Source organism: Lactuca saligna, chromosome 8 (genome assembly GCF_052625555.1).
Source record: "Lactuca saligna cultivar CGN05327 chromosome 8, ASM5262555v1, whole genome shotgun sequence".
NCBI lineage: Eukaryota > Viridiplantae > Streptophyta > Magnoliopsida > Asterales > Asteraceae > Lactuca > Lactuca saligna.
Window position 1 is genome coordinate 39,039,146 of NC_136424.1, and position 19,265 is coordinate 39,058,410.

At 37.9% G+C, this 19,265-nt stretch overlaps 1 protein-coding gene across 1 annotated transcript; it reads right to left on the reverse strand.

Moving 5' to 3' along the window:
- Positions 1–2,345: 2,345 nt before the first annotated feature.
- LOC145009566 (NADH-Ubiquinone/plastoquinone (complex I) protein) lies at positions 2,346–3,050 on the reverse strand. Its single transcript, XM_078968241.1, has one exon. The coding sequence runs from the start codon at positions 3,048–3,050 to the stop codon at positions 2,412–2,414; it is 639 nt and encodes a 212-aa protein (XP_078824367.1). The 3' UTR covers positions 2,346–2,411.
- Positions 3,051–19,265: the final 16,215 nt, after the last annotated feature.

Here is a 19,265-nt window from a genome sequence, read left to right on the forward strand (position 1 = left end):
GACTATATTGGGTACTTTCTAGTTTCGTGAGCTTTATTGCATATTTCAAAGAGACTAGCGGAGTGGGAATGTTTGGTAGATATGGAAAGTATTTGGATTTGGAGGACAATCAAGGATTATGGGCTTGATGACTAGTGGAGTTTATGCATGGACTGGGCTAGTGGCTATGGATCTTGAGGAAGATGGACCTTAAGTTTAGAAGAAAATGGTGAATTTTCATGCATGCGGGAATTATTGATTGGGCGAGTACGTGAGCTATGGATGATTTGGTGAAGCCAAATTGGGCTTAATTTGAAGAAATCATTAAGAATATTGGGCTACAAGCTTAGTGGATTCATTATGGGCCAGTCAGCTAACTCATTGGAAGCCTAAATCACAAAAGAAACCAATTCAGCATGTGGGCTACCCGTGCAACAACACGCAGTTCGCACAAGGCCCTGCAGGGGCATTTCCAGGAATTCTTGTTTTGAGCTATATGGGGAACATTGGTGTGCCACTTTTCAAAACTTCTTTATATCCGATTTTAAAGCACTTTTCAAAACTTCTTTATATCCGATTTTGAAGGCCAAGAACACTTGAAGAACATCATCTTTTCATCTCTAAATCTTGCTACATGTTTGGTACACTTTACTTTAGTTTTAGTTTCTTAAGCTGAGCCATGCTAGGCTAAACTAATCTTGGTTGACTTTGGTGAAATCCTTTGAATGTTGAAGACTCCATGAACTTGTTCTTGAATCTTTATGAGGATGTTTTGTGTTTTAAAACCTTATTACTACTTATATGTTTTTATTCATGAGTTTAAATGTGTTTGTGGTGATTAGTTGGCTAATTTCTTGATTAACTAAATGATCCTCAAATTAGAAAACAACAAATGATTTTTGTGTTGGTCTTACTTCACACAATCATAAAAATATTTTCTCCAAGATGGCAGTGAAAGCATTTGACTCCTCTTGGATTTGGAGACTTTTTATTACTTAATGATAGTTGACTTTCACTAATTACATGCTTAATGGATATTGTGACTTGGACTAAAGAGATTGTTATGAGCTTCTCTAAACATTTTAACAACTAAGAAAAGTATATGTAATCTCAAGCTTCTTGGATTACTATAGCCAAATTAATGAAGTGGAAGGAAAGGTATTATCCACGCCTAAGGATTAACCGAAACTAAGCACATACTAAGCCCAATAAGACACATTGGCCTAGATATACATGAGGCCAACTGAAAAACAGGTATACACATCAAATAAACTAGGATGAAACACCTCGAGTTCATGATATCTACATTCAACTGTGCCCCGGAGACACGGTCGAAGCACGCCCGCCCAGTGTGCTTCTTTCACGACATGCTCTGGTCCCGGGTGTCTTCCAGTGGTCTTCTAGCGTTAGAAGAAGTCGTGCCCGTCCCGGACAGGGAATATGCGCAGAAAAAAGCACCTTTTTTCACTTTATCACTGGATTGCGAACTTACTTATCCTTTTGATGAGAATGCCACTACTCTTACTTACTATCTTCAAACCCGCCTATTGGCGTGTCTGGATCAGGTGAATTAAATCGGATTGATGGACAGATAATGGCATTGATGCCATAGAAGAAGCTCCTGGTGGTTCAGTCAGGTAATCAGTAACCGTTGCTACCCTTGCTCGAGTTTGGGTAATTGTGAAATCATCCGCTGCTCTCGTCAACCTTGCTTGGCTCTCTCCTGTTGATTATGCCTGATCTGATGGAGGAAGAACCGCGCTTAGAAATGTGAACGTAACCTTCGCTATTTCATCTCCGGCTATTGAGCAAAGTGGAAGAACTGATTGCACAATTGAAAGAATAGGCTCTGGTACTAATGACTTAACTGTTGATGGAAGGAACTTCACTCAAATCTGGGGAAGGAAAGGAAGGGTCAATTTCGTAGATAAGAAGGGCGTCGTTAGCAGGATAAGGGCTAGACAGATATTTCATTAAGAAAGAGACGATTCGCCGAGGAACTCTAACTAGATCTAGCGAGTGTCTCCGTCAGATACACTCTTCGTGGTTAAACAATAGAATTGATAAAATATCGTTATAATGAATGAGGAGCGTCGTCAATTGGTCAATTCATTTTTTTGAGAGTTTGCTGCTTCAGAGAATCGAGATTGAGTTGGTGTTAAGTAAGGTACAAGATTGAAAAGAATGCTTTTGCATTCCAAGTGCAGAATCCCGTTCATTTCTTGGTTAACAGCCAAGCTACCCTCATTAAGTAAGACTGTTGGTCTTGCTAAAGAGAAGCTTAAGCTACCTAAACAAAGACAGGGGAGCGCGGCATCTCGTGTAGTGATTGTGGACTCGTACAAGGATATTGAGTAGATGGTTGATGTATCAGACTCGACCCTCTCTTTCGTAGCATGCATTCCCATCCGTGTCGCAACTGATTCGGTAAGCTACGTGTCCGGTCCACGGAGAACTGCCTTCGGTCCCCCAAACTGACTTACTCGTGGCAACCTTCCGGCCGCCCAACGACCTATAACGCTAGTCACTACTCCCACTGGGGCTAGGAAGTAAGCCCCACAACCCAAAGCGGCGAAGAACAAATATAATTTGCTACAAAAGCCAGCTAACGGGGGTATTCCTGCATATGAGAACATAGTAATGGAGAAGGTAATAGCCGAAATAGGATTCGTTTTGGCTAGAGCGCCCAAATCCGCTATATATTTGACACGGCTTTGCCGTAATGCTGAAACTATGGCGAATGCATCTATCGTCATTGATGCATAAATAAAGATACCAATTAGTAGTGATTGAATTCCTTCTATGGTTCCACATGAGAAACCAGTACGAATATAACCTACATGTCCAATTGAACTATGAGCTAGAAGTCTTTTTACTTTCGTTTGGGCCATGGCGGCCAGCGCTCCTAAGATCATAGAAGCAATGCTGCAGAAAAAGAAGATTTGTTGCAATGTAGCTCCATAAGAACCATAAATAGAAAGACGTGAAATATTAGCAGAAATAGAGATTTTAGGCGCAATAGAAAGGAATGCTGTAACCGGGGTGGCTCTTATGCGGTCTGGTCTGTCCATTAGTTGCTTAACTCATAGTAGTTAGGAGGTTGTTGTCCTAATGAGTGTAGCGGAGTGCTCCCTATCCTATTACTCATCTATAGGGCTATCACCCTAGCTTTCCCTGTCTCTGCCTTTCTTTCCTAGTCCTGAGTTTTTCTTCTTGACTATTGCGGGTTTAACACTATTCAATACTAAATATCTACTCGTGGAGGGAGGGGAGGCAATAGATTCATCTTAGGCGGTAAGCAAAGGAACTGTAGGGCTTAGGGCAGCCTCGGATTTTTCTTCAATAGGCTCTAGGGGAGGTGAGAAGAGAGCCAATAGCTATTATAGAAGGACTTAACAATTCATGGCATGAATTAGAGTTGAAGGAAGAAAGACATGAAATGCTAGAAAGATGGAATCTATGAATGAGCTCTTTCGTCTAAGCCTAGAACTAGGCAAGAGCAAGGAATGGAGTAGCGTATTTCGAAAGAGGAAGACGGGGGGTGAGAAGCCATAGCAAGATTATATGCATTTCGGGCCTCAGTTTCTGCATCATGATCCACCTAATATGGGTATTGTGACTGGCATATGGATTTTTAGAATTGTTGGAAGGGGACTGATGTTGATTTATGAAGGCGAATATTGGATAACTGAAGTTAGGAGGATTGTAGAGTGACAAAGGAGCTACTTGGGATTGGAGGAATGCCGAACGCATTGCAGACATGCCTTTGGATATGGTTTCCGCTGATTGGATTAGTCTGACCATCATCTTCTCTAACCTAGTCAAATAAAGACTGGCATTCATCTCCATAGCCCTTTTTCTTTAGCAGTACAGGCCGGCTGGTCGGGGTTGTTTCCCCCCTGCTACCACAAAGATCACTGCCCAGCCACCGCTCGAGGGTACCTCCGCTCCCCAACTGAGCAAAATGGATAAAATTCGCGGGAAAGGAGAGATAAAAAAAGGGAAGGTTCTGCTGAGACTCAAGTTCACAAGTATCGTGCAATTGGATTCTAATGATATATTCACCAAATGTTCATGTTAGGAAACCTTTAGTCAACCACTTCTCTCTTATTGATTTTACATCAAACTCTTATTTTTGTTGAATAGTCTATTTAAATCTTAGTTTAACTCTAGTTTTATTTCATATATTTCACAAGGACAAAACCCCCATATTTATTTTTGTTGTCATTTTACAAGTATTTTTGCAAAGAGATTTTCGTTGAGTAACAAATTGAACCAATCTCCGTGGATTCGACCTCTTTACCACATACACTATTTTAGTGTAAAATACTTAGGTTTATTAATTTTTTTGGCCTCGACAACCACCAATAATGAACTTAAATATAAGTTATACATAAATTAGGGTACGCATAACCTACTTACAAGGGGATTTAGGAAGGAACCGAGCTCCATATGGGCATAACTTCTGAGCCTAAAGCTTTTCTTCTCGTGGCCTTTTATCACTCCGGGACTCGCTTCTAGCACTTAGGAAGTGCTATGGAAAGGAGAAGAGGGTTTGGGGGTATTTTGTAGAGAAGTTGAGAAAAGATGTGAACAAAAATGAGGAATAACACCTCATATTTATAGGCTAGAAATCGCGTGTATGCGGGGCGTACTAGAGACGTACGTTGGGCGTACTTGGTACGCGGGGTGTACCAAGCCCTACATTGGGTGTATTGCTCCACGTGTCAGCATTGGATGTGAATCCGTGGGGAAGAAGGTGGGGCTGAGATGGTGCCACATGACACTTCGAGCTTAAATCCAAAAATTAATTATCTTCTAAAATTTGTAACTTTGCATACAAGATCCGTTTTTGACGTTCTTTATATCCACACCTAGGTAGAAACGTTATCTATAACTTTTGTTTAGACTATGTTGGCTAACTTTGAATTTATTTTTAAAGTCATATTTTAACATGATTAGACAATTAAAGTCCGTTAAAATTCATAACTTTTTTATCCGATATCCGTTTTCATCTGTCTATATATCATTGAGCTCCTATTAACGAGATATTCGATTTTCGTTTAGGTTGTGTTGGCTAAAAATCGATCAATCTAAAATTCGATTTTCGGGCTGTATAGTGCTATCCAAAATCTTAAAAAAATCATAACTTCCTCAAACAAAGTCAGATTTGGACGTTCTCTATATGCACAATCTCAGTTTAACGTATACTACGACTTTAATTTAGATCGCTAAGGCTAAAAAATAGTTTATCAAAAAATCACTTTTTACGATTTGCAGTGTCATGCCAGTTTTGTCGCAAAACTTCGTCGATTCATAACTTCTTTGTTATAAGTCGGATTTCAGCGTTCCTTATATCCCCGAAATCCTTGTTATGAATACTTCAAATTTCTTTAAAGATATTAGGTCAAAATTTTATTCTATTTTTGACGCATATTTTTATTATTATTTCTTATATCGTTATAAGCATGTATATTGCAAATAAATCATATAATACTCAAATAATTCATCTTCGTTAGTTCAAAATAGGTTAGAATTGTTGACCCTAACTTTTCCGTCATTATAATAATTCTTATCCTAGAAACGTGGGCTTTACAGTTAATACTAGAGTTTTCTATCAATAAATATACTATCAAGATACACAAAGGAATAATTGTTTGTTTAACTAGTAATACAACAAGTGATGTGGCACCATAACCAAACTCCACCTTCGAACATGGGACCAACCCTTACAAGAAATTTATGAATCCTAAGGTTAGATAGATCTTTACTAGGAAGAAGTATTTGAAGATAGTAATTCCCTGTCAGGACCCACCTCCTAGAAATATCCAAGTACGATTGCAATACCAACCCAGATGACCACGATGACCACGATGAAAACTACAAATGGAAGATAGCCACATATTATGTTGATGAGAAGTGTTTTTGTAATTTCTTCCCTGCAATACTAGTAGGCCCAACAAAACTATGGTGCTATAGCTTGCTGCCATAAAGCATTAGAAGTTTCGAAAGATGTAATATCTTGTAATTCATTTTATGGAACAAAGAAATATAAAACATATACACAAGAAATCATGAGATGTGTAGAAAGTGAGACGAATCATTACATGCATACATTAATAGATTCAACAACGCAATGTTTAATGAACCAAAAAGAGTGTACAAGATTATAATCACAACATTAACATACGGTCTTTAATTTTGCCTGTTATTTAAGAATATTATAAGAAAACCATAAAAATCATGAATAGAAAAAAAAAATCAAGAAAGCCTGTTGTAACCCTCGTAATACAACAATTACAATAGGGTTTCTTGATATTCATAGTTAGTTGCTATCAATAGAGAAAACATAGATCCTTTCTAGGTTGCATGTAAACTTAAGGCTTTAAGAGTTTTTCTAACACATGATTTTTTTATAACCTTGAAAACCCATTAGCATGTTCTTGCAAAAAGAAATCCTAGTACCTATATTGCAAATAGAAATCCAGGGATGAGAAAATTAGAAAATCATAATAATCACTCACACACATACATAAAATGTTCTAATAATTTTTTTACTGCATATTTAGGAATCACTTTTTCTTGTCATGCAGTTAGGCTACAATTAATGACAAGTTTATAGTAAATGTTGCTAACAGTATAAAGGAATATATTGCCAGAAGGTATTTGTATATTATCATTAATGAATTAACAATAGTCACACATATTAAAATCAAATTCAATGGATGAAATTTGCCTTCCTGTAAAACTTCGATGGACGAGATTGGACTCCAAACACTACACGGATTAGTAGATTACATTTTATACCAGGAAATTGTGATCTAACTCTAGAATATGATCCTTGTCGGGTTTCACCCAAAGGTTACATTTAAATTTCTAACATCCTTCTTCTCCAACAAGTTTATCCAGTTTAGTCATGTAGTTTTACAATGGAGGTTGGTCTATTGATGTAGTTGATGATGATCCTTTTGTTTCTTTTTCTTGAGAAGCCATAATCGATCAGTTTAGAAAATAGGAGAATGGTGATTGGTGAATTCTGAATCTGTGATCTTCTGATTAGTGATTGACGAGATGAGTAGATAACTGGGAATGGGATAATTGATCGGTTTAAGGTAATAACAAATATTTATAGCCCATTAGCCTTTTTGGACTTGAAAAGTCCATGAAAAACCTAAAATAAAATAGAAATGTTGTGGAAACTTCACCAAAACTTTATCGATACGTTTACTGGCTACCCGATACTTCACATAAACATTTCCATGGTGGATCGTAGGCGTATCCGTTTCCATTGTGTTTTCGAAATGGGAACGTGACCCTAAGAGGAGTTTTCATGCCTCCTAGACTAGTATAATTCAAATTAACAAAAAAGAAAGGGTTACATACCTTTTTATTAATCTGGAAATTAATCAATAAAAACCTTCTTCTAGATTCCTTGGAAAGAAAGCACCAAAGGTATGATTCCTCTAATGGCTTATGTTGGATTAAGGTGTCTAAGCTCATAACTAAATTGGTATGAACTTAAAAATAGAAGCAAAGTCCTTTTGGGCTACCCTCATAACTAGAAATAGATAGAAATGATATTAGGAGAGAGAGAGAGAGAGAGAGAGAGAGAGAGAGAAATGTTTTGTTAATATATATTATGTGATTAATATAGTAACTGGGAATAAATAATTGATTTGTTAATTTGTTATGAGATTAATAAATTAATATGAGATCAATAGTTAAATAAATGATTTGTTAATTTATATGGTTAATAAATTAATAAAAAAAAATCAATTCGAATCAATTAATTATTAATCCGAATTAGTCTGGAATTAATTTGAGATCAATTGGAATTAATTAAAGGTGCAAGGGGTGAAGTGTAATTGTTTAATAGTTGAACAAAAGAGTCAATTCTATAATCATACAACATGTGAATGAAATTAGGAGTCTTTCTAGGGTTTCCATAAGCCTCCTGGTTGCATAAAAGGAAAAATATTTGAATTAGGATTAAATCTATTATTTAATCAATTAAGATTCTACTTTGCTTTTGGCTTACCTAAAATATAAACAGGACCCCAAGGCCATTAATTTTCGTTCATGACATTCCTAAGAGTATTAGTCAGGAAATCTCCTCCCTCTGTTTCCTCCTCATTCTAGGGTTTCAATGGTTTTGGGTGTGATTCAACACATGCACGACATTTCTGGTGCTTGCTTTCAAAAGCTTGTTCAAGAAGGATTTTATTGGTCATTTACAAAAATAATTAAAAGGTATGTAAACCCTAATCCCTTTGTAAATTTAGATTATAGTAGGGTTTTCATAGGATTCTTGATGTTCAATTGTTTGTTGCAATCAATAGAGAAAAACTTGGATCTAATAGGTTGCATGTAAACTTAGGGTTAAGTTTTTTTTCACCCCATATTTTTCTGTAACCTATAAAACCTATCAGTGGTATCAGAGCCATTTTTTTCAATTAATATTGCATAATATTGAATAAATCAAAATTAAGGTTTATGAAAAGTAAACCCTAAGGAGGCATTTTTTTGAAAATTGCCAAAGTTCTTGAAACCTTAGCCTCCATCCCTAGGTTTTTGAAATTTGCAAGGGTTCTTGAAACCCTAGCCTCCTTAAGTTTTTTGTTTTTTGAAAACTAGGGAAGCCCTTTTAGGGTTTATCTAGTTTCCTTAGCTGGTATTTCAAAAGCCTTGAAATTAGAATATTAAAACTGATAAACTCAATCCCTATTTTTGAAAATTTGTGGTTTTTGGATTGGGATTAAATTTGAATTACTTTATTAATTTTTTAATAGTAAATAATTATTTAATCCACAAATGATTCAACTAATTTAATTAAATGTTTAATTAAAAGATAAATATAAATAATAACTGGTTAGAGATAATTAATTAAAAAGATTAATTTAAATAATTATCATTTAAAACTCATATTTGAAAGGGTTTTAAAATATACCTTATATATTATTAAAAGTTAACTTACATATATATATATATATATATATATATATATATATATATATATATATATATATATATATATATATATATATATATATATATATATATAAGAAAACTTAGCCAAATCAATAACAGGCTTCATTCACGAAACCATGCTATCAATAGAGTATAACGAAGCACCTATAAAATGCCGTTGAATGGGTGTCCTCTCTCACCAACCGATCTCCTGTATGGTGAAAGTTGGTTAGTTGAACGGGTTTGATAGGACATAATCTCATTGAAAAAATTAATGATATAAAACTACTAGAACATTCTTAAAAAAATCTCACTCTAGTTACTTTAGGAAAACTATGAAAAATATTCTAATCCATGAAAATGCACATCATGATTTATATGTCGTTAGTGTTGGGGAAAAATCACAAGAACGATTTGATGATGCGAAACTTAAGAATGAACATAATCATGAAGATGTATATAGTGAACAAGATATTTATTCAACAAGATGAGGAAATTACATTAAAAGAAAAGGTTGAAATATATCTATTCTACCTAGGAAACCCCATCTCATTTAGTGACTACATCGTGACTCTCTTACCCTAAAATGATTATTACATGACTATTTATAGGGTACAAACAAGTCTAGGCCAATAACCCACATTTTATAAAAGGAGGCCCCTTGTCATCATCCATGGAATAGTTTGAACCTTACATTATCTTCCTCAACGTATGACAATAAGAAGTAGAAACAAGAAGGTGTTCCTTAATAGTAATATGGTATTAGGTTATATAGTTAAGAAGAACCTCTTAATAACAATGTACAATTGGATCCCCTTAATACCAATGTATTACAATTTTTTGACATGATGTTATGCATGAAATTAATTGTTTTGGTATATATTTATTTACATATTTTTGTATTATGCGTAAATGAGTATCGTAAAGGCGCATCGTAAATGTATATCGTAAATGGCTGCTGAAGTTTATGAAACACAAATGCGTGTCATCTTCATTTATGACATGGGCTTTAATGATACACCATGCGTGTCCTAAACGTGCGTCGTAAGGTTACCACACACAAATACGTGTCGTCTTCCTTTATGATAGGGGCTTCCATGATACGCATTGTGCGTCCTAATGCGCATCGTAAATGCATGTCATAAATGCACGTCATAAGTGTGCGTCGTCTATAGATGATGCGCAAAAGCGTGTCGTCTCTCGTTATGACAGGGCCTTCCTTGACATGCATTTGCACGTCGTCTGAGCGTTTTACGACACGCATTACGCATCGTAAAAGGCTATTTTTCTAGTAGTGAAAGACAAAATGCAAAGTATCAAAACACACAGATAAGCACATAAGACATCTCAGCCACACAAGTATACCACTCATGGTAAGTATAGTAAGAAGACTCACCTCGTAAGCTGGAAAGTAAAAGTATCATACTCAGAAATCTCTAACTATCATCGCCTGACACATAGGAGAATTATCTCTAATTAATACTCTACTCATACTCAAATACACCAAAGGTTGTTCTCTTTTTCTCTCTAACTCTTGGAATGGGTAAAAGACCATTTTACCCCTCCATGGTCTCCTTTACCCATGCTGACCAAACCCTAAAGTCAACAAAAGTTAAACTCGAGTCAACAGTCCAGGTTTGACTTGACTCGTCGAGTGCACTCTCGTGACTCGTCGAGTCCACTCGCACCTCAGAAGTCTCGTGAAGGTCTAGCTCGTCGATTTAACACCTAACTCGCTAAGCTATAGCATGGACAACTCATCGGGACAAACCCTAACTGAATCGTCAATACGGCTCATCGACTCAATGTGTCCATTCAGACCCAAGTCTTAAACAGGCGATTTCAAGACATGAAACCCTCTTACATTCGAGATCTAAGCTTTCTAGGCTTGCTTATCACATAAAACCACAAGCTTTATGTTCATTCATGGAACTTAGGGATTGAAATGCCAAAAACATGCTCTATTAAGGGGTTTCACTCAAGGCTCTATTACGGCTGAATAAAGCATGGACCTTTGGACTCTAGGGACCTCAAAAGGTCCAGATCTGATGTCCAAATCTCTATATGTGTCTAAAACACTCAAAATCCCAATATTAGATAGAAAAGAAGCTCTAACTCCAAATAATATGTGATCTACCCAAACTAATGAGAAAGGTATAAACTTTATACCTTTAACAGGGGGCTCTTGGATGAATGACAATAGATCTAATAGCCTCCTCTTGTTCCTTGCTTGAAATCCTTCTCTTCTCTTCCAAAGATGCACCAAAAGACTCAATATTAGCTCACACACTCTCTCTATTAGCTCAAAGGGCGAATAGTTTTTCTCTTAGTGAAGGCAAGCAGCTGATGAGCCGCAAATGAGGGCATAGGTGCCCTTAAATAGGCTCCAAACCCGGGGTTTAGGGTTTCTCTTCACAGCGTCTACTTGGTGAGTCGGCTCATGGACTCGTCGAGTAGATCATTAATCACATGTGGCACATCTTGACTCTACTCGACGAGTTGTAGCACTAACTCGTCGAGTAGCTCAATAGTCCTCAAAATAAATAAATAAACAATATACCTGGAAGTCCAGATGTTACAATTCTCCCCTACTAGAATCAGACTTCACCCTCGAAGTAATGCTCTCGAAATAACTCTGGATACTGCTCTCGCATCTTGGACTTCAGCTCCAAACTCAACTTGGACCCTCTCTGATGTTCCATTGGACCTGAACCAGGGGCAACTGTATGTTCCTTAGAACCTTCACCTTTCGATCCATGATAGCAATCAACCTCTCAATATAATTCAGGCTCACATCCACCTGAATGTCCTCTAAGGGCACCACTGCCGTCTCATCGGCTACTCATTTCCTCAGCACAGACACGTGGAAGGTGTTATGGATCCGACTCAACTCCGTAGGTAGCTCTAACCAGTATGATACCTTACCCACTCTGGTGGCTACTTTGAAAGGACCAATGTATTGGGTCCCCAGCTTGCCCCGTTTCCTGAATCGGATCACACCTTTCCAAGGAGATACCTTCAGGAGTAAAACTCTCCGACCTGGAACTCCAGCTTGGATCATCGCCTGTCTGCATAAATCTTCTAGCGACTCTAGGCTGTCGGTAACCTCTGTCTGACCTTCTGAATCTGTAAAATTGTCTTCAACACTATCTCAGTGCCACCCATCACTCATTGCCCTATCTTTTCCCAACAAATGAGAGTCCGACAACTTTTCCCCTAAAGGAGCTTAAAGGGAGGCATACTAATACTCAAAATATAGATTGATGTAAGAAAACTTAGCCAAGGGAAAATAAGTGCCCCAACTTCCTCCGAAATCTATAACACATGCTCGCAGCATATCCTCAAGCGTCTGAATCGTGTGCTCGCTCTGCCTGTCTGTCTGCGGATGGTAAGCATTACTGAAATGTAATCCTGTACCCAATTCCTCATGAAATTTCTTGCAAAAACTGGAAGTAAAGCGCACGTCTTGATCTGAAACTATCGAGGTCGACACTCTATGCCGAGCGGCCACATCCCTCACATAAATTTCAGTCAATCTCTCTGCAGAAGAACTCTCACTGATAGTGAGGAAGTGGGCACTCTTCGTCAGCTTGTCCACAATCACCCAAATCGCATCAACTCTACGTGCTGTCCTTGGTAACTTGGTGATAAATTCCATTGAAATCTGTTCCTAGTTCTACAGGGGAATCTCTAGAGGCTGCAATGGACCATGTGGACGCTGGTGCTCTGCCTTAACCTGACGACAAGTCAAGCACCTCTTAACTATACAAGAAATGTCCCTCTTCATATAGGTCCACCAGTAGTCTTTCTTTAGGTCCAAATACAACTTAGCGGCCCCGAGATGGATCGAGAATCTCGATCTATGCGCCTCCTCCATCAATATTCGCCGATCTCCTCCTATAAGGGCACCCAAATCCGCCCTCAGAAAGTCATAAGCACACGACTGTCCGTCACAAACTTAGATATCTTCCCAATCACCCGCTCCCTCTTGGGGTTCTCCGGTCTCACGGCCTCCACCTGGGTCTCTCGAATGGTATCTAATGCTAGAGTCATCACTATCATCCTCATACACATATCTCGGATCAGAGAATTCTCGGCCCTACGGCTCAGGGCGTTGGCTACCACATTAGCCTTGCCTCGATGATAAAGGATCTCGCAGTCATAGTCTTTCACCACATCCAACCATCTCCTCTATCTCATTTTTAGGTTGGGTTGATCCATAAGATACTTCTGGCTCTTTTGGTTCGTGTATATAGTACACCGAACCCCATACAAATGGTGGCGCCAGATCTTGAGGGAGCACACCACCGCCCCCAGGTCTAAATCTTAGGTGGGACATCTCATCTCGTGAGGCTTCAACTGCCTCGATGCGTATGTTATCACGTGCCTCCTCTGCATCAGCACCGCGCCCATCCTTGATATAGATGCATCGCAGTATACCGCAAAGTCCTCCACTCCCTCAGGAAGGGCTAACATCAGGGCTTTGCACAATCTCTGGTGAAGTATCTCAATTGAGGCCTGCTACTTGGGACTCCAAGTAAAAGTAACATACTTTCAGGTCAACCTAGTGAGGGGAACGACAACCTTGGAGAAATCTCTAATAAATCTCCAATGGTAGCCGGCCAAACCCAGAAAACTTCTGATCTCGGATTGGGATTTCAGCACCTCCCATCGTATAACGGCCACAATATTGGCCGGGTTGACCAATATCCTATTCTGATTAATGGCATGTCCCAGGAACTGAACCTCTCGTAACCAGAATTCGCACTTGGAGAATTTGGCATACAACCTCCCTGATCTCAAAACCCCAAGAATCTCTCTCAGATTCTCCTCATGCCAGTCTCTAGAGCTGTAAGGGTAACGCCTGCATCTCTGGTAGCGCAAGGCAATATGGTGCCTTGGCGATAGGCACCCCTCTCGGAACCAAATCAATCCAGAACTCCACTTGCCTCTCAGGAGGCACACAAGATAAGTACTCGGGAATAACATCAAGAAACTCACTCACTATCATAACCTCGGTGATAGAAGTCGGTCTCTTGGTAGCAACCTGCGTATCCATCACATATGCTAGAAAACCCATACAACCTTGCTGCAAATTCTGCCTCGCCTTGGTAGCAGAGCAGAAACCTGACGCAGATCTGGTACCCTCGCCATACATTGTAATCACTCCCCCTTTGGGATCTCGTATATTCACCAACTGACACTCGCAATCAATCACAACTCCAAAATGACTCAAGCAATCCATGCCAACGATGACACAAACATCCCCCATCGCAATCGGTCCCAGATCAATCGGTAACTCGACACAAAAAAATCTCCAACACACACCCTTGGAACACATCAGTAGCGAAAACTTCATGTTTGTCAGCTATAGAAACCCTCAAAGGTCGACTCAATGCCTCACGTCGGATACTGATGTGATGACTAAAAGCTAAGGACACGAAGGATCGACTTGCACCGGAGTCAAATAACACTAAAGCAAGAACAAAAGTCACAAGAAATGTACCTAAATATAGCACATAATAAGCACAATAAATCTCAAAATAATTAAATAAAAAGGGAAATATGTACAAGCCACGACATCAGGTGCTGCGCGGACCTCCTCCCTTGTCAGCTGAAAAGCTTTACCACTATCCCTTGGAACCTCAGCCTCAACCGGCTGACTATCAGCAACATGCAAAGCAACATGTGCAGATCCCTGATGAAGCTAGGAACACTCGACCTTCTGGTGGCCGATCTAGTTGCAATGGAAGCAAACTACAAACCCCTTGGGGGCAATCCTTCGCCATATGCCCCTCCTTGCCACATTTGTACCAAATCCCTGCTCGGCACGAACCCTCGTGAATCTTGCCGCACTTTCCATAAGTGCGACCCTTCTGGCCCCCAGTCCTCGAATTAGAAGGCTTAGCCCACTTCACTGCCGCCTGCAACTACACGGGCCTCCGGACTCTCCCCTGAGACTCCACATCCTCCCTGGCCTGAGTCTTCAGCTCGATCTCCCTCCTCCTGGCATTTGCATGAAGCTCAACAAATGTACGATAAGACGAGTTCTCCATGAACTCTCGAATATCCCTCCTCAAAATGCTCAAATACCAGCCTATGCATGCCTGATCCATCAACACATGCTCAGGGCAGAACAGTTCCCTCTCGTGAAACATTCGTGTAATCTCAGTCACTGACTCTGTCTTCTACTTAAGATACAGAAACTCCTGGGCCAACCGCTCCCACTCTATCGGGGGAATGTACTCATCTCGGAACATCACAATAAACCTCTCCCATGTCACTACAACATGCTCTGCAGGAGTAAAACTAGCCGTCACAAACTTCCACCAGTCTTTCGTTCCCAAGCGAAGTTGGTTCAGCGCGAATCGCACCCTCAAATGCTCTAGGCATGAACAAGAGTAGAAACAACCCTCGATATCAAAGATCTATCTCTTCGCAACAATTGGATCCTAATGTTGGGTTTTAGTATACTACAACATCCTATGGTGAAAATACAACCCTAAATACCTTGGATCTATGTTTTCACTAATTATACATGCAAATGGTTTCCAAGGTATTAAACCTACAACTAGCATGCATTTGATATAAACCATATAAAATACTAGTTAGGATAACATACCTTTCGATGCAGCTTGAAGTCTTGATGTATTTGGCCTTAAAGAGCTTAGCCCCAATACTGTGGAAGCCTCAAGTGGAATCACAACACACCATGGACAAATGATGAACTTGAGAGAGAATTCTATGCACCCAAAAACACCATGAACTCCAAGAATTCTCTTGTTCCAATTTTGCACAATGAAGTATGTATTTATATGTGGGATTTCTAGGGTCAAGGATATAACCCAAATCCATACCCATGGGTCTTATGATCCATGCTTCATGTGGCCCTTTTTTTACCAACTCTTTATGTATCCATACATAAACTTGGTCCAACATGGATCGTAACCCCAACACATATAAATATAACTAATTAACATAATTACTCCGCATAGATTTAATTATCATCTTTTGATCACTAAATTAATCCCAAATTAATTCTTGATCAATACTAATTAGTTAATATGATTTCATATTAATATATTATAATTTTTAATATATTAATAAATCATATATAACCTCTTCTCTTAAAAGTCTATCCTAACAAATTGTCCTGATGATATGCAACCCAAATGGACCATGCTACTCTCAGGTCAAGTACATACCAATAATAGTTATGGGCTTAGACATCTAATCCAACAGTATCCCACTTGGATAAGTCTAAAACTATTATTGCAAGTATGACTTCATAACCCGAGTAGCAATCGTAGCTCTTAAAGCCGTTATCGAACTCTGAACAAATCAATAACGCATCCATTAGATAAGTGATCATATATTCCTGCATTCTAGATATCATATGTACAAAGACATGGATTATAATCATTCTCTCTGTCTATTTGATGTTTCCCAATTTTTGATTTATGACAACTGACTAATTGAACAAATCAAATCAGTCCAGGCTTGGCCAAGCGCTTAGGAGTGTCATTACTAAATCATCGAGGGCCCACATATATCGCTTTTATCCTTATGAGGTAAAAGGAATGGATAAACTTCGAATCATATGCTTGTACTAACTACTTGTTACATCATACACAAAGGCACGTTTTATAACATCAAGTTACTGATGCGTTTTCGTACACTCAATGTACAACCAACTCATATCTCTAGGTTTGAAGAATATAAGATTTTTATCGTCTCATGATTCACTCGTGATAAAATCCATGAAGTGATTCAAATGAGTGTGGGTTTAATCCAATACTCAGAACTTATTAGCACTCATGAATGCTGTAGCAACCATTGTTATGTCTAATGCACCTTAGACAAATCTTACAAGCCAGATTCATAACAGTCTTAATTCAATACCTACTTCCAACGTATGACCGACTGTGGAGAGTTTGAATAAAATAATTATTCCGGAAGTTAAAACATGCAAAGTGAAACACAAGAGTAATACTAATCCTATATGGCCCCAACACTTCGAGAGTAAATAAAAAACACCTTTTATCTAAGCACCATATTGATTACTCATTATTCATGTAATGTTTCAAATTATCAACTTAATATTTGAATTAAAACAATAGTCATGCCATGCTCCAAGCAGGCACACTATGTTTACCTATGGTCATTTCGTTTGTGAAATAGATCAATTGAACATGACTCCAATGGTGCTCATTTCATAATCCCAATCCCTTTTGTAAATGTAAGAATACCAAACTCTTGCCATTTACTGTAATTTGTTAGATTCTAAACTTATATACAATGATTCTCTTGTAATGACTATGCACAAAAAGTCATAAAGACTTGGAAACATACATTACAAAATATTCCAATGGAGATCAATTCCATGGAAATGAAGTCTCATGTTCAAAGTACATTCCTTTGAAAATCTTTCTTATCATTAAGTTTTCTAATCTTACACAGATTTAGAGAATAACTTCCACCTACGAAAACAATTCCATATTACCATTTTGACTATCACCTCTGAACAAGAGTTGCCTCTTTTCAGAATATGTCAATATGGTCCAAAGTTTACATTATACTTCCAATTGTCCTCCATCAACCAATCTTTGGTAAACCTCAGATTGTCCTCGACAATTGTTTAATCATTTTAGTCATATCCAGTTCTATTCCTTTTTATTGTCATGTTCTCACAATTCGAAATATGAAGAGGGATGTCGTAATCATAATCGAATTTTGAGAACACAACATATATAGAATTTCCTTATGTTGAACCATTCCAACATAACATTCATATATATCTTTGACTAAAGTTGATTAGAATCTCAATCTAAGCTTGTAGAATTGGAATGAAGTATAAAATTCTCTCCCTTAATTATAGCAAAACAACTTTTCAAAGAGAATTGAAACTTTTGTTTTCTATAATTAACATTGCTAACTTGCAACACTTAACATAATAATCATGCTCCCACTAACATTATGATTATTAGCATAACACTAATGCTCCCACTAGCTCTGACATGTATCCAAAAAACAGTTGGACTTCTTGAAATCAATAATTTATTGACTTTCTTACCAAAGTTCAGTTTTCCTGATACGAGATGCTTTGACTTTATCAAAATCATACACCTTTCCTTAGATAGCTCACATGTATGTCTAAACAATTTTTAGAACTATGAAAAAGGATGTCGTAATCATAGTCTTAATTGTTTAGACCTTTTCCATTTCTCACAAGTCCATGTTAGTGTGCCGGTTAACCACACACGCTCCACTAACAACTTTGAGAATGCAAATATCACAATTGCTTTCTACTTAAAATCTACTTAGCGAAAGCGTTTCTTCACCATCATTTTCATGATCTGGAGGGAAACCTTATGACACTTAGATTTTATGGTGTATGCATTCCTATCCATGCGAACTTGTCAAAACCATAATCATAAGACAAGATTAGTGACAAATCCCAATTTATATGGACTGAACTTAATCGATCTCATTTTCTTGCCACTTAGTAGCGCAAGGGCCTACCATTGCTTCCAGGTTGTTATGTAAACAACTGAGAACTTATAGAACTCACAAGCATAGTCAACTTAATAGGAGTGGGCACAGAAATATTCCAACACAATGGGTTACAAACCTCAAGTTGTGTGCTAACGATTCAACAATGGGTTTTATTCTTGATTGGTTCTTGAAACTTTTATAGGATATTGAAGACTCCCACTATCTTCTTGACACATAAGATTCTCTTGTCAAGAACCATTCCTTGACAAAACAAATATTCAAGAGTCAGTGCGGATTCTTATCAAGATAAACACTTCTCACAATTGGTCTTAGTTGGTCTCTGTTTTATCCAAAACATCACATCTTACCAATTTCAAATGTACAAGAGTAAGAAACATGTTACTCTACATTTGATAAGTGTTATAAATCTTATTTAAGATGTGTCATTCAAGTTACAATTTTGGAGTATGACTCTAAGACTTGTGTTGGAACCAAGTATGAGTCATCTTCTTGATCTAACCACTTTAATAATTCATGACCCCTCTTCTTAGCCATAGGAAGGATCTAGGATGTCCTTAGAGGATGAATTGTGATATGGTCCCAAAATCATTAAGATGATCGTAAAACATGATACTAAAGTACTCTCCCATCTTTTCAGATTTGAGAAACTTTTATCTTTCTGCCAAATTTGATTCTTCTCATTCGTTCTGCCATACATCGAAACTTTTCCAATGCTTCAGAATTATATACTTAAAATTGTAAGTATAACCATATTTACTAAACCTTTGTAAATCATGACGAATAGTCTTATCGATCTTTTGTGG

Coding starts and splice junctions, on each gene's coding strand:
- LOC145009566 (XM_078968241.1), bottom strand. CDS start 3,050: ATGGACAGACCAGACCGCATAAGAGCCACCCCGGTTACAGCATTCCTT.